Source organism: Miscanthus floridulus, chromosome 13, assembly GCF_019320115.1.
Source record: "Miscanthus floridulus cultivar M001 chromosome 13, ASM1932011v1, whole genome shotgun sequence".
NCBI lineage: Eukaryota > Viridiplantae > Streptophyta > Magnoliopsida > Poales > Poaceae > Miscanthus > Miscanthus floridulus.
In genome coordinates this window covers 5,138,401-5,163,162 of record NC_089592.1, presented here as the reverse complement: position 1 = coordinate 5,163,162, position 24,762 = coordinate 5,138,401, and the positions used below count along the sequence as shown (strand labels likewise).

The 24,762-nt window shown below is 46.5% G+C and overlaps 3 protein-coding genes across 7 annotated transcripts; 1 reads left to right on the top strand and 2 right to left on the bottom strand.

The window, feature by feature from the left end:
* Window positions 1-277: 277 nt before the first annotated feature.
* LOC136499316 (peroxidase 73-like) lies at window positions 278-745 on the bottom strand. The gene has a single exon (XM_066495019.1). It carries the CDS (start codon window positions 743-745, stop codon window positions 278-280), a length of 468 nt encoding a protein of 155 aa, XP_066351116.1.
* A 7,672-nt stretch (window positions 746-8,417) lies between these two features.
* On the bottom strand, window positions 8,418-14,966 carry LOC136498860 (uncharacterized). 5 transcript variants are annotated; one of them, XM_066494574.1, is made up of 11 exons: window positions 14,769-14,966; window positions 14,497-14,628; window positions 14,109-14,336; window positions 13,315-13,411; window positions 12,852-12,911; window positions 12,078-12,140; window positions 11,926-11,979; window positions 11,743-11,826; window positions 10,423-10,513; window positions 9,226-9,303; window positions 8,418-8,767 (listed from the first exon to the last, which is right to left on the bottom strand). In XM_066494574.1, the coding sequence occupies exons 6-11, from the start codon at window positions 12,129-12,131 to the stop codon at window positions 8,739-8,741; spliced, it is 390 nt and encodes a 129-aa protein (XP_066350671.1). In that variant the 5' UTR covers window positions 12,132-12,140; window positions 12,852-12,911; window positions 13,315-13,411; window positions 14,109-14,336; window positions 14,497-14,628; window positions 14,769-14,966; the 3' UTR covers window positions 8,418-8,738. The 5 variants fall into 5 exon arrangements, with proteins under 5 accessions (XP_066350671.1, XP_066350670.1, XP_066350674.1 ...); XM_066494573.1 differs by having other exon boundaries at window positions 14,291-14,336; XM_066494577.1 differs by having other exon boundaries at window positions 9,226-9,296; window positions 14,291-14,336.
* Window positions 14,967-21,274: 6,308 nt separating this feature from the next.
* LOC136501843 (putative FBD-associated F-box protein At5g53635) lies at window positions 21,275-24,306 on the top strand. The gene is made up of 5 exons (XM_066497371.1): window positions 21,275-21,605; window positions 21,785-21,900; window positions 22,556-23,377; window positions 23,492-23,641; window positions 23,734-24,306. Exons 2-5 carry the CDS (start codon window positions 21,805-21,807, stop codon window positions 24,121-24,123), a joined length of 1,458 nt encoding a protein of 485 aa, XP_066353468.1. The 5' UTR covers window positions 21,275-21,605; window positions 21,785-21,804; the 3' UTR covers window positions 24,124-24,306.
* The last annotated feature ends 456 nt before the right edge of the window (window positions 24,307-24,762 follow it).

Below are 24,762 nucleotides of genomic sequence, written 5' to 3'. Positions count from 1 at the left end.
GCACCGGCAACGCGACCACACCGATGTTGGCTACATTCCGAATGTGTTGCCTACAAATCCGAAGAGACAGAGGCGTCCGAGGGATCCTTACACTCCTGAGAATTAGTTGGTTATGTCGAACTTATGTCGAACAAATATTGTCGTTCGAAACTTGCAGACTCATGAACCAATAAAAATGTTATGTGGCAACTTGTCAACTTGCGCACGGACTCCATTTATTTGCTTCATATTCGTTTCAATGCGTCGCAGCAGCACTGTCAGCGAGATTAACTAGCAACTAGTTCAGGAACCGGCAGTCCCGGCATATCTCACCGCCGGTGGCCGGCGTCTTAACCCCGATCCTCCCGAGCTTGGTCATCGCCGCCACGAAATCGCCGAAGAAGGCAACCTGGTTGGATGCGTAGTAGTTGACCGTGTTGTGTGACCGCATGTCGGAGTAGAGCACCTGGTCGGAGCCCAGGAGGCCCTTGCCGACCTGCAGGTTCTGATAGAAGGCGTTGTCGAAGCCCACCGACCAGGGGTCGAGGAAGGTGAAGGCATTGGGGTCGGAGCTGTAGGTGTCATTCAGCTGTGACGCGAAGCCGGGGTCCATGGTCGCGTCGCTGTCGATCCTCACCGACAGCAGCTCCCGTTCAATTGCAATAGAGGCTGGTCTTCTGTCTGTGTCCAGGTCCTGCCGCGCCGTGGTACTTGGCACGTCAGTGTCGCGCTGTGGTCTATGGCGCGACAGACCCTGCCACGTCATCGGTCAGCGCCCCTGTCGTCGCCACATCACCCCTCTCGCCGCACCACCATGCATGGCGTGGCATAGACATTTCTCCGCGCCATGGCAATAGGCGTGGCCAAAAGTGTTAGTTTTGAAAAAAAAATAAACAGTGTTAGATTTAAAATTAGTTTACAAAAAGTGTTAAAAATAAAAAAAAATCACCGGATAAGAGCTCATCTAGAGACTTTTGATTTCTCCCATTGACTTTGCTCCCATGCACCATCTGCATGCCTCATGTATGTGGGTGAGCGTACGATCATTTTTTATCATATGATTCGCCCACAAGTATTGTTTCAAAACATTAATGCCATGTTCGTTTCGCTGAAATTTGACTTATGCTAATGCTTATGCCATTACTACACAAATTTTTTTGCGAGGCGTTTTGAATTTGGCCTCGGAGGCGGGGGGATTTTAAACTGCCTCGGTTAATGCCTGGATTAACCGAGGCAGTCATTTTTTATTAACCAAGGTGGTCACAGTCAACCGTCTCGTAAAATCGATTTACCGAGGTGGTTCTAAAATCAATTAACCGAGGCGGGCCTTATAAGTGACCCGCCTGGGAAAATCAGGCCATTTTCGGAGGCGGGTCTTATAAGTGGCCCGCCTCGGTTAATATGGCCGAGCACTAGCAAATCCATGAAAACCGTGGCCCATACTGTCCTTATCGGGCTTATATATATATAGAGGGACTTGGGGTTTGCTCTCACTGCCTCTCATTACCTCGCAAAATCGATGCACTCGCCCCTTCCTTCGACACAAGTCGTGCGCACCAGCGGCGCCTTCCCCCCTGGTGCATCTCTCTCTCCCTCACTTGCCCTTTCCTCCCCTCACCTCTCCCTCTCCCATGGCAGCCCACCGACGGCACCTCCCTCTCCTCTCCCTCTCACCCACCGACGCAAACAGGGCACTGGCACCTCCCTCTCCTCTCGATCTTCGGAGACGGTGGCGCATGCCTCTCCCTCTCCCTCGACATCAAGCTTCGCCGGCGCACAGGGAGGCCGGATCTGGCTTCGGCGCCGGCGGATCCGACAACGGTGGCGCATGGGGAGGCCAGATCCGGCCCTAGTGTGGGCAGATATGGCTGCAGCGCATCCCTCTCCCTCTCCCTCGAGCTCGGTCGGCACATGTGGAGGCCGATTCGGCAGCAGGAGCTCCTCCCCTTGCGGCATGGCGACTGGAGCTGTAGATACGGCGGTCGGAGCTCCTCCCCTCGCAGCATGGCGGCTGGAGGCGTAGATTCGGCGACCGGAGCTCCTCCCCCCGCGACATGGTGGCTGGAGGCGCAGATCCGGTGACCGGAGCTCCTCTCCTCGTGGCTAGAGGCGCAGATCCGGCGGTTCAGCGAGGATGTAGCACCGGCGGCGCATCGGGCGGCGGGGAACCTACGGTGGCGGCGGTGAGGAGCCTACAGGGGCAGCAGCGGGGAGGCCCAGTTGGGCTGCGGCTTTTTTCTTTTCTTTTCCTTTTTAATTTGATTTATCGAGACGGGTATTTCAACCGCCTAGGTAAATACTTGATTTACCGTGACCTTTCGGCCGAGGAGTTGTGATGCCCGCCACGGTAAATTCAATTTGCCCGCCTCGGTAAAATTTTTCTGTAGTAGTGTGCTGAAATGCTGTGAGAAACACTGTTGGTTCGGCGAAAAGTGCTGCTGAAGTAGTGCAGCAGAACATGACGGACACGTCTATACTGATGTCACTTACGTCACAGTTGCCTCTCTAAAATAAAGTGGAGCAAACCTTTTACTCTAAAAAAAATCCTGTCCACGATCGCTGGAGACCTCATATCGGATAGACACATGGTCTATCACTATGTATATATAAATATATAAGTCAATATATTCACATAAATGGCATAAGCCTTTTATTAGAGGGAGCACGAGCAAGATCCATGGAGGTGGCGCGACATTGTTGCAGGGGAGTGGGCGTCCGTGCCCCACCCCAACATGGCGCTCGCCACACCCCCAGTGGCGCCCTCTCTCACCCCAACACGGCGACCGAGCTCCGTCTCACCCCAGCGGCCAGAATCGACTGGCTAGCCTTCCCTTCCCCTACGTTGCATATGTATGTTTCAAGTGTTTTAGATGTATGTTGCATTTGTTTTATAGGGATGTTGCAAAAGTAGATCGGGGGATGTTGCATATGTTGTAATTATTTCAGAGGCATGTTACAAGCATATGTTTCGAGTGTTTCAGTTGTTTCAGAGGTATCTTTCATCTGTGTTTTCTGGATGCATGTTGCAAGTGTGTTTATCTGGATGTTGCATGCATTTTATTTGGATGTATGCGTATGATTGCAATGGTTTTCAAGTGTTTTAGAAGCATGTTTCAAGTGTTTCAACTACCTTCAGACGTATGTTGCAACTGTTGTATTTGGATGTTTCAAAAGTAGATCGAATGTTGCATCTCTCCTTCCCACCTTCTACTGCATCGTCTCTCCCAACGCCGGCAAGACATCCATACGATGTCGTAGTCGGGTCCTTCCGAATCGGAGACGCCGCGCGCCCTTCCCCTCTTGTCGCTAGGGTGGCGTGGGCCCGCGTGGAGCGTGAAACGGAGTGTAGCGCGGTGTGGACGCTAGCACTTACACCGAGGGAAACTGGGCTGCGGAGAATCGATCATGCAATCGGCACAATTTATTAGTGCACTGCTGCTAATATGCATGCAATGCGTCATATTCAGGACAGAATCCATCCTCCTGACTTAAAATCGCAACTCCACTCTGTGTCCCAAAGGGCAAAGGAAGTTACTGCCGCCGTGAACCACGAGCTGGAAGTGTGACGTGCGAGTCTGAGGCTGAGCTGAGGGGATCCAACATCGTACAACACTAGAGAAGCCTGCCATTTTTTTTCTCTTCTTTTTCCCGCACCTGGATCTCGGCCTTGGCCTATTGGCAACCCACTCGGCCACACCCTTCCCTCTCTCCCGCAAGCCATAGCGCCGGCCCGTCCCTTTCTTTTCCCCTTGCGCGCGCTTGGGCCCATCTTGGTTTTGCCTAGGCCCAGCAGCGTCGCCCCGCTCGGCGGCTGAGTGGAAGTGGAGAAGCCGCTCCGCCCGTGCGCCCCCCTCCTTCTCTCTCTGTTCAGCGGGGGCCACCCGTCAGCCGTTCCAACCGAGCTGGAAGTCTGACGCGTGAGCCTGAGGGGATCCAACATCGTGTCGCTGGGCTCGAGCGAGCTTCGTGATCACCGGTGGGAGAACAGATTGGATGGCCTTAGCAAGGCATCTGTATTATGAGGTGTTGTGTAGCCATATATAATGGCATCGTTCGTTTCGCTGAAAAAACAAACCAAAACACTGTTCTAACTGATTTGTTACGAGAGAAAAATATTGTTCCAGCTAAGAAAATAAAGTGAAAAATACGAATTATAAGACAAGCGAACACGGCTAATATAACCCAACGATGTACGTATATAGTAGTTCCTAGTCTGGCTCCACCATAGTCCACAGAGACAGCACAGGTGAGGATGCAGCGAGACACGAACCCAAGAACGGTACGCTGCAGCAGCAGCAGCAGCACGAGCATGAGGAGTTTTTCTTTCTGAGTAAATCCATATTATTATTATGAGTATATTATACTATTATTATATGGTCGGTGTACAGTGTTTGCGTGCAATGCAACACGGTGTGAAATGGGGAAGGAAGTTGCTTTCATCAGCTTTCACGATACCAGTAACCTTCGGTATAAACCTTCCCGATCCGAGATTTTTTAGAAAAAAAAAACTCATCTTCAAAGTATCCAATAGACTTTCTCAATTTTTTGGCACTTGAAAAAAAATCCCTCCCTTACGCGTAAAAATGCGCGCACCCATGCCGCGTGTATCCGGAGTTTCTCCGCGCTGTCCCCTCCTTCGCGCGCTTCACCGCGACATTTTCCCGTGACTCTTCTCCTTCGCGCCATAGCCCAGACTCCATCTACGGAAGCCGATCTTGGCCGCCACCGACCTAGGGTAGAGGTAAGCCATTGATCTACTGCTTCCACTTTGCTATAGTGTTGTTTTTGCTAGCCCTAGGGTTTCCTACCGACCGGAGCCACTGCCTGGAGGCGACGACCGTCGCTGGCCATGCCATAGGCAGCCACAACCGCCGCCTGGGAGGGCCATGGCTGGGTGGCCTGTCGTGGCAGGCGGCCGATTGGGAGGTCGTGGCGTCCGGCTAGGAGACATTGCCGGTCGGCTGGGAGGCACTGCTGGCAGGGCTACCGGCCTTGTCTGGCTACCGCCAGCCAGGGCAGGCTAGGGATTGGCAGTTTGGTACAACCGTGCAGGGAGGCGGCGTTGACGTAGGTGCGACTGGTGTTTGGATCTTCGTGTGAAAAAAACTGCCGCCAACAAAATTGTGTGCAGGACCAAAATTTTGATATTTTGGAAGCCCATTATTAGAAACTCTTGGAGATGGTCTTATTTATTACTCCCAATTTTTTTAGAAGTTGGAAAACACGATGTTTTGGGGAATAAATTATTGGGTACTCAGATGTTGTTAATTAGAGCGCCCAAACATACCAGGTTAATTGTCTACACGTAACTAAAAAAAAAACCAAATTTCATAACTACCACTAAAAGCTTATTAACATGTCATCACTATCCAAACTTTACTCGTGACATCTTTGCCACTGCTGCCGTCAGATTCAGAGCGAACTGCAGCTAGGCACAAAGTGAAAAGACGATTTGCCATTGGTCAAAGGTGGTGAATAATAGCCACTTCTCTCCTAATCTCTCCTCTGTCCGGCTGTCCCCACGTCCACTGCATCTCTGATCTCTGCCTCATCCTCTTCTGACTACTCTACCCTCCTCGTTGTGTGGCGCATGGCGAGCGCGAGGTGGCTGAGAGCGCGAGCAGAGCGCAGCGCGGGCGTGTGATGAGGCGTGGGAAGGGCGGCGCAGCGTGGGCTGGCTCCGATGTCATGTGGATGTGGGCGTGCATGTCACGTTAACAAAGACGTAGTAGAGTTTTAATAGCATGGCAGGCACACAGTAGTGTTCAGGTCACACCTCACACAAGCCATAACCCTCGGCCAAAACAAGTTGGTGTAGCTGAACCTCACCACAAATCAGAAGGTAGCAACACGCGAAGCACCAAAGGTAGGAGGAATACGCAGGTACAGTGCTTTGGCCGCTGTGCCAACTCAAAATTACCCCAGATAAAATGACGCTTCGTGTCACGGTAAAACAAAAAGAAAGGTTCCGTGGCATGCTAAAAAAAATACAGAGCACGTAATAACGTAAACAAAAAAAGAGTTACGTGGCATGGTAAAAAAAAATACAGAACGCGCAATGATTATAGCAGCCACACGCAAACTCCAGAATCAGGATGGTAGATGCATGAGTCACCGGTTACGGATCACAACTTCATAGAGAGAAAGGATGGTAGATGCAATCATACACGAGAACACAAATTGGTCACAGGAAGCTCATATAGATGTTGATCATTAACTGCAGATGCCATTACACCATTTGAAGTTCATCACGAGATCATCGCCATCCAGGAAACTAAACTTTGCAAGACGAACAGAAAAAGTAACACGTGGCTGCCTCAAATCAGGCACGAGACACCACCGCCACCAAAACGTCCTCTCGTTCGCAGCGATCTGCTGCTCTGCACCAGAAACGACTACTCCAGTAAAACTACTACTACCTCGCTGCTCTGCATCAGTAAAACTACTACTACTAGGTTCACAGAAACCAACCTCAACAGGAATCATTCACAGAACCTGACGGACTATGCAGTCGAACAGGGATTCATTGGACTCTACAGAACTCAACAGGAATCATTCACAGAGGGATTCATTGGGAAGACTACTCTGCGTTGGGGGAAGGGTACCGTGAGGGACTATGCAGGCGTGCTCAATCCTTGAAGAAGGCGGTGCTGACCTTGAGGGCCCTGAGGTCGTCGCGAGCACTGTTCAGCTTCACTACCAGCCACTCCTCCGTGCGAGCACGACGCACACTGAGCGCCCCAGCGATCACCTTACGAAGCCCTTGACAGATGCTTTTCACGGACTTGCACTTGCTGAATAAGCCTGCACTTGCTGAATAAGCCTGGGCAAAATATCCGATACCCATTACCCCGTACTCAAATTATCTAAACCCGGACCCGAATTATCCAAACCCGAGGTACCCGATCCTAAATTCGGATAGCGATTTTGATTACCCGAAATTAGTTTGGGTAATTCGGGTAATATCCCCCGGTACCCAAACTACCCGAACTACCCAAAGATTTGTTTTTGTCTATGTATTTATCATGTGTTGTTAGCTGAACCATTTAACTTATCACTTTATTAGAATATAATTCTCTCTATTTGAATGAGTGACTGTAATATATTATTCTCTACAAATTGCTATTGAAATTCTATACAAATTGCTGCTGAAATTATGTATAGATCGCTACTGAAATTTAGTGTAGTTTGTTGTTTTCTGTAAATTTGGATATATCGGGTAATACCGAACCCGAACCCAAATTATCGGATACCCGAATTTATGGATAGTGTTTTTTCGAGGTTAATATCGGATAGCAATTTTTATTACCGAATTTTGAATTATCCGAATTACCCGACCCGAAAAAATCGTGTAACCCAAACGCTCAGGCTTATTGCTGAAGGTTCCCCCAAATGCTGTCGCGGCCGTCTGCAGCTCCCAGGTCCAATCCCGGCACGCCTCCAGGTACTCCACCTTGTAGAGGTTGGCGAAGAGGATTGGGAGGTGTGCGTCGATGCCGAGTGTCAGAAGCCGATCGACGCGGGAGAGGGCGGTGAGGTTGTCGAAGGCAGGAATCACCCACGGCTTGGCAGGGGCCTGCTGCTGCTGGACGAAGATGGACTCCATAGCGGCGGCGTTGTTGACGGCCACCGCACGAAGACGGAAGGTAGCAGCAGCGATGTTCACGGAGAAGACCTGGCCGGCGCGGAGCGACCACACCTCGACGAGTGGTGGCGGCGGCGCCATCTCCTCCTCGATGTCGGGCTCCGGCTCCGCGTCCTCGATGTCCTCGATCTCAGCATCCGCGAGCGCCTCGTCCGCCTTCTCCTCCTCGAAGATGGCCTCGCGATGCTGCTCGGCCTCCCGCTCCTTCTCGGCCTCCGCCATGGCCTCCCACTGCTCTGCGCTCATCGACTCCCAATCCATGATCCTCCGCTCCCCTCCCACCGGCAAAGCCCGCTCTCTCGGTTAGTGGAACCCCTCTCTCTCGGCACGAACTGAATTTTGAATCTGTTGTTGCGTTTGCGTGGCCGGATACGAGACACGGCTGTGTTTTTATAGACTAGGACACCGAGCCTCGCCGGCGCGGAGGGAACTGCAATCCGGCCTCACCCGGCCACGCTTCGGCGCGCTCCGAGCGGGGACGGGCCCACTCGGGCTTTCGTGCGACGCACGGCGAGCGGGGGTGGGTCCACTGCACGCCACGCCGAGCGGGGGCAGGCTTCGCCGTTCACGGCGAGCGGAGGAGGTGGGCCCATCGCGCTTTGAGGCCCCCGCTCGAAGCACCGAGCACGGTGTTGTTGGGTGGAAACTACAAAGGCTGCGCTGCGCCGGTGGGGCACCGGCGGCCGGGCGGGTGAAGAGCCGGCGGCGAGGCGGCGTACTACACGTCTACTCCTAAACGCATCAGGCCGAACATGAAGAATGCATTTTGCAAATGAACGTTAACAGCTGAGCAAAACATACAGAGGCCGTTATATCATACACATGCATGGAATGTTGGCAAGAACGGCCATACAGATTTCAGCAATGTTTACATGCCATTCATCAATCTGCATATATCATAACTTTCCAAACGCTTGGACAGAGAGCACAACAGTTTCAGATTTGCAGGTAAAGTAGACGGAGGCACTGATTCGCTGAATCTGAAGAAACCCTTGCAGTTGATGGGAGGTAGTGTAGTGAAACATGCAGCTGATCAATGGCTGATCTAGCAAAATATGAAGAAATTGCCCATATTTGACGACCCTCTGATGCTCTTTGCAGCCTTACTAATCAGTTATTTCCACAAACAACTGATGTGCATATCTGCAACCAAACCTCATTAGGAAAACACAATGCCACCACAATCACAAGGTAAAAACGATGAATAGCAATCAGGGAAAAAGTACATTACCCAACAGCATGACAGATATTAGCTCTCAAATGATTTAATAAATATATATACACATATATGTAGCCTCAACAGGTATTGGCACCATAGGTTATGCTAAAATATGCAGGTCTGAGCACAAAGAAAGCATATGGGGACAGTTTTGTAAATTTTCTCTTGGTTTCACTGTTTTTTAGTACAAACAACATCTGAATAATGTCAGCTGTAAGTAGCCATGAATAAAAAGCGCCAAACAGTTGCGATTGGAAAAATGAGAAACTAAACAGCGCAATCTTCTTTTTACAGAGAAGGAGAACTATTCGCAGTAACAAAACATTTGAAGTCATCAGTCATAAGCTGACAACATTATAGTCCAAAAGTCTGATGGTCATACCTATATTATGTAAAGTAGAATGGTGCAGGATGATAACAGAGCTATTGTTATGAGGCAGAATATGCCAGCACCTGCATTCTGAAAAATTCATATGGTTAGTTTAGTTTCTATACGGGCACAGGGTTATTTATAAGCTGAGATAAGAGAAAACACCAGTTCTATAACACCGTGCGATATTTCTTGCATACTATGGAAAAATAAAGTCAGATTAGGGTTGAGAACATCTATTTGTGTAGACAAAGGCTAAACACCTCACTTCTATTGTAGGTACAGCTATATCTGACTTAAGTTCTGCTAACTACATATGAATATAAAGACAATAATCAGCCATTTGAAGCTCAATGAGAAATTACAATACTACAAAACAAATAGACATACAATCAAACTCTATGGTCCTTATCATAAACTAGGTAAGTAGGCACGCTTCGCTGCGCCCTATCTTATTTGTTCATACGGTGATCATGTTCTGTTTGTGATCCCACACACTAAGCACACACATTAGCTATCTTTAGGCACTAAGCTGCATAGTCTGAGCCTCAATGTATTTGAATGCCAAAGGGCGCCTAGCTCAAACGGTTAGGTGACCCAGCGGCACTCCTCAGGTTCTGGGTTCGACTCTCCGTGGGAGCGAATTTCAGGCTGAGGTTAAAAAGAATCCCCTCGTCCGTCCCCATAACAAGCAGTGGGGGGCACCGGCCCAATTCTCACTTGGGTGAGAAGGTCCTTCTTCTTATTTGTAATGCTGCGGGGACAGTCTTAACCCCCCCCCCCCCCCCCCCCCCGTCGAGTTTTTTTAAAAGGGAGGAAAATATACTGCAAATGGTTGTTTCCTCATACATTAGTTCCATTTCAAGTAAAAACAGATCTGCTACAAACTATCTGTTGAGTAAAATCTGCAAGGAATGTGAGACTTTTTGTCATATATCCTAAATAGTTCGGTAAGCATAAAGCAGCGGCTGTGGCTGCAGCTTTTGCTCCTTTTCATCTCAGCAATGCACTGTGCTAACAACCGCTGTGGATTAAATCTATATGCTAGTATGAAACATAGGCCACATTAGCAAAATTGTCCATAGTGTGCCTCATTAGTTATATTATCACAATAACTGTCATACAGATTTGCAACCAAAAAAAAAAGATAGGCCACACATAAGCAAAAAGGAAAATTAAGTCCACAAATCAAAAGGTTTAGGAGAGCACCTGAAGTCTGGAAGGTCAAGTAACATTGTTGGACGAACCTTGTTACATAATCTATGGAAAGCCTCCTGCGATTTCCATGGTGATACATTAACTGCCAATGCGTGAAAGAGTATGTCAGTAGCATTTTGCTGCTTAACTCCAAAAAAATGGATATGCATGCGATGTACGCGGTATTTATCATTTTTTTTGCACATTAACCACATCACAATTCCAAGAAGTAGTCCTAAAACAGAAGATGGAAACAAATAGTTTATGATTATCATTTTTCTCTTGACATAAAGCAATTAAGCAGTTACTGGTAAGACACGGACCAGAACTACAGGGACAGAAAAATTTACATCTCTTAGCAATCTTGAATGCTTACCATGTGTTAGTAGGAACATTAACACGCTTAGGCACCTAGGATTCATACCATCTCAATGAGCAACAATTTAAATTGTGCAACAGCGTTAATTGCAGTGATGAAACTATGAGCCCTACTTCAACAATTGGAAGTAGATGATTTAGCAATGGCTGGAGGGTTAGCTCACCACGAGAACTGCAACGGCGAACACTGCCACAAACTGATATGCTAGGGCTATTTGACGGCGGATGGACAGCACGCACAGAGGCACGTCAACGCACGGCTCTCTTGGGATGCATCGGCACAAGGACAAAGACACAACACTACACTACAATGGAAACAGCAAAACGGCACAACAGGAAAGCACTGAGAAGAGAGAACAAACGACCAATCCACTGACTGAAACCATGTAGATTATAGCATGGATGCCGAAGCTACGATAGATCAAACAATCATTACAATGTATACAGGATGCACATGACGTTATAGGATAGGATAATATCAGGCTATAAGATAGGATAATATGAGATGGAAAAAAGAACAAAGGCAGGTTAGCCAAAAGACCAGAACAAAGCAACCGAGTGAGGCTACAGGCAACAATGGAGTGACCGCAGGGGACCAAGTCAGTTGTACGAAGTAGGAACAGGAAACTGCAAAATAAAGACATGCAGATTGGCCGTTATCTATTATTTATTAGAGTCTGGTATCACACTTGGTAATCCATCGAAGGCACGTTTGTGGTCATGAGGCAAAATGTAGCAATCGGCAGCAAACAGGTAGGCTAACAAAAAGGGAACATCGATCAAAACAGCAGAGCTAATCCAGGAGGTCGTAGCCAATCCATATTCATTCAGTAGGGTTCAGCAACAGTAGGTTATTGACAACAGTTGCACAGCATGAATGACATGGCACCAAACAATGGACCAAACAAAATTAACATCAAAAGGAGCCAAAGAGGGAAGATGCACTATACTAACCTGGCACGGGATCGGGAAAGGTCGCGAACCGCGGAGCCGCAGCCACAGGCTGGTGTGATACCTGGCACAACTCGATGAGGACACCTAAATTCCAGTATAAAGCAAACACGTTGAAATTTAATAGCGCCATAAGGAACTGTAATTCACTATGGATACATAAGCTATATGGCCTTAGCATCGCACCTGAGGTGATAGCAGAGTGGCTGGTGTTGTTGCTGTCGATGACGTATCCGCCTTCTGAGAAAACAATTCGGTAAGAGAGAGGGGTATATTTGTTTGTTTGAAGAATATGCCTTGTTGATAGAATTGTGTACTGACCACCTAAAAAAACTTACATTGAGCTGAGGCTTAAACATGGGGATCCATTTCAACGGGATCTGATCTTCCATGGCAGTTCCCTGGAAAGGCGGTCAACAATCATGCACTTAGATACACATAGACATGATAATTTATGTTATAACTAAGAAGACAGGGATCGGCTCATCTAGCAACAACAAATCCATCCGCAACAGAAACCGTGGGGTTTTGTTGCTCAGATAGTCACAGGACCTGACTGTTCTCACTTTGACAGCTGCCTGGACAGATTCAGGAGCAACATCCTTCAGCAATATGTACTCCATTGTTTGTGCAGGATAAAAAAGAATTGAAGTATATATCACAGGGAAGCAAATTTGATCTGATGCACATAACAAAAAGAAATGTAAATGTAGGTACATTCCTTGGACACCGTGCATGATTGAATACTGGTAATTGCTCGTCTGAAGTAACACAAATACACTATATATAGATGGCTGAAGAGTAAGCGCAGGTGAGATAACTTAATTAAAATGACAAAAGGACTTCACTTCTATATTTATGCCCAGGAGAACACATTGGAAGAGAATATCGAGCAGAAGAAAGCATGCACTAAACAAACAAAAAGCAAGTGACATCCTTTTCTGAATCTGTGAAACCAACAAATGCGATATTCTGGACATAGTATCCTATATGAGTAAGAAATGATAGGTCATAGAATATCACCTATGCCCAAATAAGCAGGACATGCCTCCCAATCTAAAAAGGCACATGCTACAAACAGCAAAAAAAAATCATGTTCCTCTGGAACCCACCTGAACGTGTGGCAGACCAGGATGCAGGTAAACCAAGCTGAACCAGAAGCCCCAGTGAACCTGCAGCATAATTCCAAAACCACAGTAAGTGCCTGTTTAGTTGCACTTCATTTTGCAAAAATTTTCAAGATTCCCTGTCACATCGAATCTTTGGACGCATGCATGAAGCATTAAATATAAATAAAAAATAAAACTAATTACACAGTTTAGACGAAATTCACGAGACGAATCTTTTAAGCCTAATTAGACTATGATTGGACACTAATTGCCAAATAACAATGAAAGTGCTACAGTACCATTTATCAAAAAAATTCGCCAACTAAACAAGGCCTAAGAAACAGGAAATTCTTCCAAGATCAGTTGGTATAAAAAAGGTCAAAGTTAACATGGAATTGTGCCCAGGCGGCACAGCAATCCATTGCTCTGTAAATATTTCAGCCGGATTGAGTTGAAGCTGTCATACCTGAGTTAATCACAGTGGCAGCATAGAGAATAAACCATCGAACAATACACACTCCAGGTAACTCAATGTGGGACTGTACTATCGACAACAGCATCATCTGTAAATTATCCAAAGACCATGAAACTGTTAAAAGAGTGAGGAATAGCATCTGTGCTAATAAGCTAACCAAAGTGTATTGCTGATATAGAATAAATGTGCATCAGGAAAAAAAAAGAGCTTCATGCAATATTGCCAATTGGCAGAAACATTGTGAAGTCAACATATAGAAATGGATGAGCAAAGTGACTGATTCTTTTCTATATCCGTAATGTCCAGAACCATAAAATAAATGTCAAAGTCGTAAATATATCTGGAAAAATATTCAGCCAATATGCTAAAAGAAAATGGCACAGGTCAAGCAAATATGTTATCTAGTAAATGGAAAGAGCACAAAGAGAACTGACATGAGCTATTTATAGGAAGTTGTTAGCTAGCGAAGGCATTAGGCATATAAAAAATCAGCTCATGACCTGAACAGGGCATAAGTATTTGAAAATGTTTTCCAAAAATAGCTCAAAAGCATGAAAAGTGGTCTGAAAAGGCAATGGGATCATTTGGGCAAGGGATAGTAAGTGGCAGGAAGACATTAAAATACAATTTCCTATATAATTTGGTGATTCCAAAGTGACACTGTGGGAGAGAAATATCTTTTTCATGATCAGTTTGCATAAAGTAGAATAGCATATAATCTAAGATTAATTGTGCTATGAAATGCCAGGAAGGCATGAGCCATGGAAATTAGGTAAAGCATATACCATTATAATGATCCACCTGGTGTGTGACATTGTTCTCCAAAGTCATAAATGGGAATTTAGAAGGGTATTCAGACTCAGGAAATAATTATCGCTGCTATTGTTGGCGTAGGCTATCTTGGTTTGATCCAATGTGGATCTACAATGCCTTGTTGGAATAAAGCTGTAACAAAGGGGAGACCGACCTACTGATGCCTGATTGATGCTGAACATCGCGCGATAGCCCTATCCCTGTACATAGAAGAAACATTAATAGAGATGAAACCAAAAGAACCACTTAACTACATGTGCTGGACCAGTATTTAGACTGACTGGAAGATAAAAACGAAATTCCGTGGCCAATTGAGGGCTAAAGGGTGTGAAGAAATAGTAATATTTCTTTGTCGCCCACCGGATCGGCGTCGGACTGTCGGAGACGGATGATTCTGTGGCTGTCGAGGTAGCTGCAGCGGTGATGTTCACATGCTCGCGTGATCCGTTGCTGCTGCCAGCGGGCAGCTTCGTCGCGGCCTCGTGGCCCAATCTGCCGGAAGATTTGGGTCATGGAGTTGGAGACAATCGATCTATCCAAAACGAAAGCAAAGATAGAGAAAGTGAGGAGACGATGGTGCACCATCCAGCCTCTCGTCACGGAGGAAGGCAAAGGGAGGAGGCCGAGGTCACCTTGCGTGATGCCCGCCAGCACGCCGGTGAAGGAAGAGAGGCCGGCGGCGGCGCATGCCACCACGCCCCCGTCGTCCACGTCGTGGAAGAGGAGGCCGCCGGGCGCCAGCAGTGAGTGCATGGATCCGGCGTGCTAGCCACAGGATTTGGGACGGGAGGGGCAGAACCGATGCCGGCAGCCCACTGGTGCGGCCGAGTGGCAGGGTTTTGAGGACGGGACACGTAATAAGGAGAGGAGAAGCAGAGGACGCTAGAGTGATTCGACAAAAGGCATAGCAGATACTGTGCCATGGGGGCTCTAGAGGTTAGGCACATCCGCACATCAAGGTACCATCATGTCATAATTTACGAGCCAAATTCCTTCTCTCTCGATATCTGCTGGAAAATGTATATGTCATCCTAATCAGGGGCGGATCCAGCGGTGGGGCGGGGGGGGCTCAAGCCCCCTCTACCCAAACCGAATCAGTGTAAATTACTGTAGAGCCTCTATAAAATATAATTTTCAGATACTAGCACTTGAAATTCTTGTGATTATCATTAAAATGTACAAGGTTATTACATTAACAAATCATATGTTGTAATCTTGAGAAAGTTGTATACCATGCTCTATGCTGGTTCTACACCGATGATTGGCCACAGACTCATTTGGAAGACATGGGCACCGCTAAGAATCAAGATATTCCTTTTGCTTGTTTTCAAGCGCATTCACTGGACCAGGGATAGAAGAGCAAGGCATGGTTTAGAAGCAAGGGGGCTCTGCTGTGATCAAGGGCAAGAGACCGCAAGGGAGCTCTGCTGTCTCTGTGATCAAGGGCAAGAGACCATCGACCATATCCTAGCGGCTTGCCCATTCTCCAGGTTCTATATTGTAACGCCCCGACACGAGATGACGGCTAAAAGATCCACTCAACATGTTGAATAGACCACACACCTGCTAATTAACTCTTTTGCGCTTTCGTCCTCACTTCGTGCAAAAAGATCGATCCGAAGTTAATAGCCTCCCAGGTCCAGGCTTTTAAGCTGGTTCGGCACTGCCTCTGGTTCCGATGTAGGATTAAATTCTCGTAACTACGGTGTTCCTCGATGCTACAGTACTCGCATCACCTTATCGCTACAGTGCTCGCCCATTCGGACCAGCCCACCAGACCGGCCCAACTTGGCCCATTTAGTGAGGTCTCACATATATCCCGCATGTTCTTGGGCGACAAATCCCCCAAAACCGTGGCAACAACAGTGCGCTGGTGGCGGAGACTACGCTCCTTCTTATTTGTGCTGGTCTCATGGCAAATTTGGAAAGAGCGCAATGCGAGGTGCTTCAGAGGATCAGCAGCAAAAGTCAATGATCTGCTGCAACTCATCAAGGGCGAAGCCGATCGATGGATCGAGGCAGGCGTGGGCGGCCTGGGAGCGCTGGCGCGGACATAGCACGGCAAGGATTCAGTAAGAATCTAGGATTAATGGCTTCCAAAATGTAGTGCAAAGAGAAAACTAACGGACGAAAACGGCATTTTTGTAATATAAACTCTTTTATCTTCTAATACAATGATATGCACACCCGTGCGTGTTTGAGGAAAAAAATAAGTTGTAATCTTGCCATCTAAATCTAACAGGGCTGAGTCGACAAATTCTAGGCCCTGTGCCAAACTCTAAAACAGAGTATTTTTTTTCCTTCAAAGATAGGACTATAATAATACGTGTGCACTCTCATGTTTGACTGTTCAGGCAGTAAAGAAATTGATACGAAGCCAATGCATGGCACAGGACATCTCAACTTACTTAGTTACTTGTTTGATGTGGTAAATTCTTCCCATATATTCACAACTGGAGATGCATCTACCATGGAACCCCGGTGAGTCATAACACTTACATTCACCATGAGTTCAGGACTCATGGTTATGTCCTAGCTCCATTATTTATTTTAGAGTTAAATGCAACAGCGGTCCTCGAACTTGTAAGCGTGTCACATAGGTACATGAACTTTGAAAATGCATTTTTAGATCCCTAAACTTGTTAGGTGGTGCATCATAGGTCCATACCAGCCACGTGGACCTGTTTTTGCTGACATGGCAGGCTAACGTGGCACGAATTTTTCACTTAACCTCTTATATTTATTTTTCTCTTAAAAAATAAATATAAGAGGCTAATTACAAAACTAATTATACAGATTGAGGCTAATTTACTAGACGAATATATTAAAGTCTAATTAGCTATGATTTTGATAACGTGGTGCTACAGTAAATATTTACTAATTATTGATTAATTAGGTTTAATAGATTCATCTCGCTAATTAGTCTACTCCTGTGCAACTAGTTTTATAATTAGCTCATTTTTAGTCCTCCTAGTTAAGGAATTCCTAAGGTTTTGGGCGGAATTGGTCCGATGTGAAACGGACTAAACTTTAGCACACGATCCTGAGCAATATGAATAGTGTGTGGCAGAGTGCCGGTAGATACTGGGTATTCGGAGGTGAGCCAAGTGATCCTCTACTCGAATTAAATCTAATATAAATACATTGCCTATGTTTGCATCCATGTTTTGTGTAAATCCCAAAGATTGATGGCGGGGTACTGTGTTTGAGCAAATCCAATGGTGAGTAATATTGGTCCTGTTTGTCAGATTCTTAAAAACCAAGAAGTTGTTGATATCCAGCTTTTGCTAGTTTTATTGTGACCCTGTGAGCAATAAATAAAGCCGGATTCTTAAAAATTGGGGATCCAAACACCGCCACCAGTTTTTGTTCAGAATCTAGATTTTAGAGGCTAGAGGCAAAAACTGTTTTTTTTAAGAATATGAAACTCATCAAAACAGGCCCATTGCCAATGCTCCAGTTTAGAATCCAACAGCTATGAATTTTGAAAATATGTGGAAAGTAAGCTAAGACAAAGAGACTTGATTCCTGGGTCTTGAATTCAGCCAAGACTACTCTAACCAAGTGATCATGTAGGCTTAGGTTCATGGATTCTATTTCTTTTGTTCTGAATCTCTCTGCTCAAATTTGTAGGGTTGAATGGAATAAGGAAGGAGGGTGATCAAGCCTCCTATAGCCCTTGTTGAGTAGCAAATTATGATATTGTGGTAAGATTTTTTTTAGAACGTGCTTAGCATGTGTTTCTAGGCCTGGGCGTTCGGGTTACCCGATTTTTTCGGGTCGGGTAATTCAGGTAATTCAAAATTCGGGTAATGAAAACTGCTACCCGATATTCGTCCTGAAAAAACATTACCCGTAATTTCGGGTACCCGATAATTCGGGTTCGGGTATTTCCGATATACCCGAATTTAAAAAAACAACAAAATACACAAATATTCAGTAGCAATTTATATATAATTTCAGCAGCAATTTATATAGAATTTCAATAGCATTTTGTAGAGTAATGTATTAAAGTCCGTTGTTCAAACAAAGAGAATTATATTCTAATAAAGTGATAAGTTCAAGTGTTCATCTAATAGCACAAAGACAGAGACAAATGTTTGGGTAGTTCGGGTGTCGGGGGGTATTACCCGAATTACCCAAACTAATTTCGGGTAATCAAAATCGTTATTTGAATTTGGGATCGGATACCTCAGGTTCGGGTAATTCGGGTCTGGGTTTGGGTAATTCGGATATGGGTAATGGGTATCGGGTATTTTGCCCAGACTTACGTGTTTCATTAAGAAGTTTGGAAAGCTTACATGTCCGTCATCACATCACAACGAGATGCCATAAGTGATAGGGTTGAACACTAACAAAAGGCACCGCTAGATGATGGAACACACGCTGTTATGACTAACTAGGAAACTAATTGTGCGATCTAAGATCTTGCCCTACAGCCCTAGGAGACAACAACGAAGCGACGTTGAGCAGACAACGCTCAATCCGACACCGGTGTCGCCCTGCCCCTGCGCGCTCTTCATCGGAAAGAGCTCACGCATGGCTGCCTCCTTGGACGCTAACAACGGCTCCGCGAACGTCTTGTGGAACTTGTCCGCAATCGACGCATCAGGCGAGTTGAGGCTCTGGCCCTGTTTGCGCGGCTTCCACTTGCTGAGTAGTACCTTCTTCGCTTGCACCTCCGGCTTCGGTAGCGGGACTTTGCGGCGAGTCTATCGCTCCGGCGGGGGACGAGGGAGGAGTCGACGGCGTGGCATGGGGGCGACTTGACAAGGGCATCCTCCAGCGGTAGCCTAAGCCGATTGATGAAATCAGAGATGACCCGAACGGGGGTGTTTGTCCGCGACTATTGGCGGTCCGGCAACGGTGGTAGTAGGCCGCCCTTCCTGAGGCCCCTCCGCTTGGGCCAGCTCATCCACCGCAGCCTGGTTGTCCCCATCCTGGGCCGGTATGTCCAATGAAAGTGAGCCCACCTCCAGAGCAAAAGGGCGAGGCCCAGGAAGTGATGCAGTCCCATCCCCTGGCTCTTGTGCAGCTATTTTAATATAGACATAATGGATACATGTGATTCAATATATATGTAAAAAAAGATTCAAATACCTTGTTGACAAGCACAAGGAGCAATTGACCCATTGGAAGACTGATTCCAACCAACACTTGGAACTTGAGAGCTATTGGTTAGGACCAAAAGCGACCACGACAATGTGTCATGATTCATGAAGAGATTCAGAAATAGTGACAGAGCAGGACATGGTAAATTTGACTAATTTTTTTTTTCACGCAAAGCTTCTCTTTTTTGTGCATATTCAATCAATTAATATTTTTAATTATCTTTGTATGAAATAACTAGACTGTGAATGCTTAATTGTGATCCGAATTCGTAGAATGGTAATGCCATCTCATCTCATTATTTTGAACAGATTGATTTGCTCCATGTCAAATGATAAAAAAAATACTTTTGGGGAGGGCATATAACATCTATATCTTTATTTGAATGAATACATGCCTTGTAAAAAAACCACTGTAAAGTTGGATTGAGACTTCTTTTTGTTGAGCTGATTATGCATACATACAAGGTAAGTAGTATCCTGTAGCAACGCGTGGGTGTTATGCATACATGAACTGTTTGCTCCCGTTTGGCTCTGGTTTAACTGAGTACGAGGATACCATGCCCTTATGCGGGACCCACCTGGCAGACACATTCATCCATCTCACGTTAAAAAAAGCTACCGTACTATACTAGTTAAAAAGTATCAAGACGAAATACAAACACGACCTCTCCACTCATTTGGCCTCCACTGCACGTCGTGTCCTTCAGAAGCTTATGTGGAGTACTGTTGTCTGGTCCGTACCTCTAGTGAGTGGAGGCATTTATGTAAGACGTTCGGATGCCCGAGCCTGGTGTTGCTGCCTTGTTTCTCTGCACCCTGTTTTCTGTGCCTGGTTGTTTCGCCCGCCCATGCAGGGGCCAATGTCACCAGCAGGTCTCCCGTAGCGCCTGACCGCATGTGGGACAGCTCGCGCCCTCCGCTCCCTACGCGCATGCACGTAAGACCGTCTGCGCCCAGGATGCGGCTATGATAGTTGGGTTCCATTGCAATATGTGCAACGTCAGTTGCAACATACGTCCGAAACAGTTCTTGCAACATACATTCGAAACAGTTGCCAAAACACCTAAAAACACTTGAAAGCCATTGCAAACATAGGCAACATCCAGATAAAACACTTGCAACATGCTCCTATGTGTGAAACATATGCAACATAGGTCTGAAAAATAAATAAAACATTTGAAACAGACGCTCGCAACATATGCAACATCTGGATCTACTTTTGCAACATCCGTATGAAACGCCTGCAATATACCTATGAAGCATCTGAAATATACGTTTGCAACTACGCTTTCAGCGCAACATCTCCTTGCTGCTTGGGAGAAATGAAGGCTCGTCGGCGTGTGGAGCTCACCGAAGGCAGCGGCCCCGCAGCGGGGCGGTGATGGCGGTTGCGCGACGTGGCGGGGAGGTAGCGGGCGCACGACTGGGAGACGGTAGCCACGCGCCACGCCTAGCGGGCCCAGTAGCCGAGCGCCGTGATTCGGAGGCGGCCACCTGCCTCGCCTGGCTGGGCCAGCGGCCGAGCGGTGCGCCTTGAAGGCGGCAGGACGCGCCACCCTGCACCTAGGCGGTGGGTGGACGCTGCAGGTGCCGCGTGCGCTGCCTGGTCCTTGCGGTGGCCATTGCCCCTGGCCTAGGTGCCTCCTAAGCACCGGTACGAGGGATGAGTTGATGAGCGGATAGGAGAGGGTCATTGGGCTGGTGTCGCGGCTCATCAACGGGAGCATCCGCCGTTTTATGTAATTTGCCATCGGTTGCTCAAAGAAAATGTAATTTGCCATCAATATTGGGAAGTCCCCAAGTTTTATAATATCAGTTTTTTTTTTAAGAACGGATGGAGTATATCTCTTCTCAAAGCAAAAGAAAAGACAGAATAGTATTGCGCGATTTCTTTGGCGTTTATATGATTCGAATTCGAATCCAAAAGTCAAGCGTCTCCGAGGACATAAAAAGAGGGCAGGGCTGCCACGTAGAGAGAGTCCTAAAATCTGACGGAGAGCAGAACAGAACTATAGCGATTTCTCGTGGAGATCCGTCGGCGAACCGGCGAGGTAGATAGGGCGGATTTAGGCCCGGAGCTGCAGCCCAAGCAACATATATCTTCTCTTCATACGAGCTTATCTTAGCACGAGTCCCCGACCCCGACGCCGGTCGCCCGCCTCTCCTCGTCCGGAGTCGCGGCCCTCGCGGGTCACAACATCGCCGCGTCGCGCCCTCGCATCGCATCAGATCCCGCACGGCGCCGCACCGTGGCTGGCTCGGCTGACCGCGGCCCCACCTACCGCGGCGCGCCCGCCCCGTCCGGCCCCGGCGACCGCCGCCCCTTCTGTCGTTCTGTGGTTCTGCCTTCTATCTCAGGTGTGACTGGATTTGCAGTGTCTGCTCTAGACTACATACACGATTTGGTCAAACTTGAGGTTGATTGACTCATCATGGAAAAACGAGTTTTACATTCATTTTTGGACGGAGTAAAAAGTTATTTGAAAAAGATTGTCTTTTTTTCCCATTCTTATTCATATTCAATTTTTGGTCTGCAGACGGATCGATTGATTCATCAATGGATATAAGAAAGGTCTCACCCTGTCAACAAGATGCTCATGGTGATTCTCACGCCGCCAAAAGAATGATGTGTTCAATCCCAACCCTTCCCGAGGTACTCGACATAAATTTTAGTGTCTGTTTGGTTGCCGCTGCAGCTTGCCACGCTGCGTTTTTGGTGCGCCGCAGGCCTGTTTGGTTGCCACCACGGATCTGGCGTGTCGAAGAATCTGTGGCGCTGTCTCTGCATTTTTGTGCCAACGCTCGCCAAATGTGTGCCGCTGTTTTTCTCCGCCACAAGTTAGGTGTGCCGAGCGTGGCGCTATGTGGCGGGGACCATAATATCCCCATGCCAGCTCTAGCCACACAGATTCTTTGCACTATGTTATCTTAATATATTATCTATAAACAGAGAACAGAGATCCTAGTTCTGCAATTGTTCAGTCCTGCACTCTGATGGTCTGTTCTATTTCTTAGGTATACTCACACACCGACATAAAATAGTGGGCTCTAAGCAAGCCCATGGGCTAATTACAATTTACAACATTAGGCAGCCCAACACTCCCCCATGTGTGAGCTCTTCGCTTTGCAGATTCTTGGCATATGTGCAATGTGTAATGCAATATACCATGTGCACTCATGTGGAGGATTACCTAGGGTAGAATATTACCTCCATGTTCTGCTGTTTTCCTTTCTCTTATAACTTTATAAGTAACCATTTGGGTTTACAATCCCAATGTTTGACTTTTATCCCATGTGTGTGCATGCAGGACATTTTGCACCATATATATTCCCTGTTGCCACTGCGTGATGCTGCCCGTGCTGCTTGCTCGTCTCATGCCTTTCTACGTTTCTGGAGATGTCATCCCAATCTAACCTTAAACTGGCATATCCTTTGCTCAAATGCAAATGCATCTCAAGAGAATTTCATCTGCATAATTGACAACATCCTGAGGAACCACTCAGGCATCAACATTAAGATACTCAAGCTTCAGTTATATGGCATTTATGATGCCTACCAGTATCTGGACAGTTGGCTTCAGGTTGCTGTTAAACGTGGGATTGAAGAACTCACCATTGAGCTATGTTATAGAGTTGACATGAAGCATAATGTCCCATGCACACTTTTAACTGATGGTGTCCAAAACTCAATCCGGTATCTTCAACTTTCCTGCTGCGCCTTCCATCCCACACCTGAACTTGGCCCCTTCAGAAACCTAAAAAGTCTGCTCCTGCGTTCTGTGCATATTTTGGATAATGAGTTAGAGGGCTTTCTTTCCAACTCCCATGCTCTGGAGAAGTTAGACCTCAATGGTTGCGAGAAGATAACGTGCCTGAAGATACCTAGCATCCTGCTGCAGCTCCATAGCCTGAAGGTTTCTTGTTGCGTGAAGCTGCGAGTGATAGAGAGCAAAGCTCGAAATCTCTCCTGTTTTATCCTTGAAGGACAGAGTGTAAAAGTCTCCCTTGGAGAAACACTGCAAATGAAGAACCTGCGCATGGGCCGTTCCAACCTCGTCTGTTACGCCCGTGTTAAATTGTCATCCAGTATGCCAAACCTCAAGACTCTTTCCATCAGCTCAGATTATGAGGTACGGATTTCCTAAATCATTGGTTTTTGTAGACTAGGGGATGTATATATGAATATTACTATAGTCATACATTTTTTTTTTGTAAATCTAATCTGAAACATCTTTACCTTGCAGAGGGTTAATACACCAATGCTTCGTACCAAATTCCTATTCCTTAAGTGGCTGTCTATTTATCTGAGATTGACCTCTTGCCCATCCTATGACTATTTTTCTCTGGTTTCTTTCCTTGACGCTTCTCCCTCCTTGGAGACTTGGCTGTTGGATGTAAGACGCTGTTCATTCCATCCTGCAAAATATTTAGTAACTGCTGGATCCATTTTCACTCTATTTTATGATGTCTTTTCCACCCCACACAGGTAGCTGAGGAAAGTATGCAGCATGAATCAATTTTCGGAGGCGGCTCCTTGCAGTTGAGGCAGATGCCTATGCAGCACCATGGCCGCCTTAAGACTGTGAGGTTCAAAGGCTTCAACTCAGCCAAGAGCTTGGTTGAGCTAACGTGTTATATTCTCAGGAACGCAAAGTCACTTGGCCGGCTCACACTGGATACCACTTATGGTGATCCTAAGTGTGATAGCGCAATGTCCGGTGGCAGGTGCACTCCCATGAGTAAAGATTTTCTCATGGAAGCACGTAGAGGGGTTTCGGCAATTAGAACGTATATTGAAGATAAGGTTCCTTCTACTGTTAGGCTGACGGTGGTGGAGCACTGTACTCGGTGCCATGCTGATAACTTATCTGAATAAATAGGTTAGATTAGATTAGATTTGAATGAAGCTTGCTTTCTTTCTTGGAATGAATTGGATTGCAAGGCCTGTTCAATGTCTGTCTCATAATCAGAGTAGGTATGTAATATTTGTAGGCATGGATAGACCATGCTTTGTATCTTGTGTTATTGGACACCGCCCCTTCAATTCAGATCAGTGTCGTGTCGCTTTTCTTTGGTATCTGTCACATACGTGGATTTTTTTTGTCTGTGGATGGAGATTTGTGGTGATGTACGTTCTCAGTCTCTCTTTTCTTTTCGAAAAGGAAGCGGGAAAAGAATTAGAAATACCCATGTTTCTCTATTATCTACACATGCCATTATTAAACAATTATCCTCCACAGCCCGTTAAGTAAAAGCTAATAAAAGTGCACATATACCCTATTTCTCTAATACCTACTCATGCATGCCAAGCCAACCATCCCATGCACTTAAAGTGTTTAAAGTTCACCTAGAAAATATTCATAGTTGCAATTTATTTATTTATTTGTGTCAAACATAGTCGAAAAATGAAAAATAGCTCAACAAACGTTTGAAAATAAAGATTAAAAAAAAGCTTCTTGATCAGACAAGGGTTTGAAGCATTGCAAGGTATGGTTCCAGGATTGCCACCACACAC

Coding starts and splice junctions, on each gene's coding strand:
- LOC136499316 (XM_066495019.1), bottom strand. CDS start 745: ATGACGTGGCAGGGTCTGTCGCGCCATAGACCACAGCGCGACACTGAC.
- LOC136498860 (XM_066494574.1), bottom strand. CDS start 12,131: ATGGAAGATCAGATCCCGTTGAAATGGATCCCCATGTTTAAGCCTCAG. Junction 11,980..12,077: donor TGTTTAAGCCTCAGCTCAAT/GTAAGTTTTTTT, acceptor TTGTTTTCTCAG/AAGGCGGATACGTCATCGAC. Junction 9,304..10,422: donor CTTGACCTTCCAGACTTCAG/GTGCTCTCCTAA, acceptor TGAATTTTTCAG/AATGCAGGTGCTGGCATATT.
- LOC136501843 (XM_066497371.1), top strand. CDS start 21,805: ATGGATATAAGAAAGGTCTCACCCTGTCAACAAGATGCTCATGGTGAT. Junction 23,378..23,491: donor CCATCAGCTCAGATTATGAG/GTACGGATTTCC, acceptor TTTACCTTGCAG/AGGGTTAATACACCAATGCT. Junction 23,642..23,733: donor TGGAGACTTGGCTGTTGGAT/GTAAGACGCTGT, acceptor CACCCCACACAG/GTAGCTGAGGAAAGTATGCA.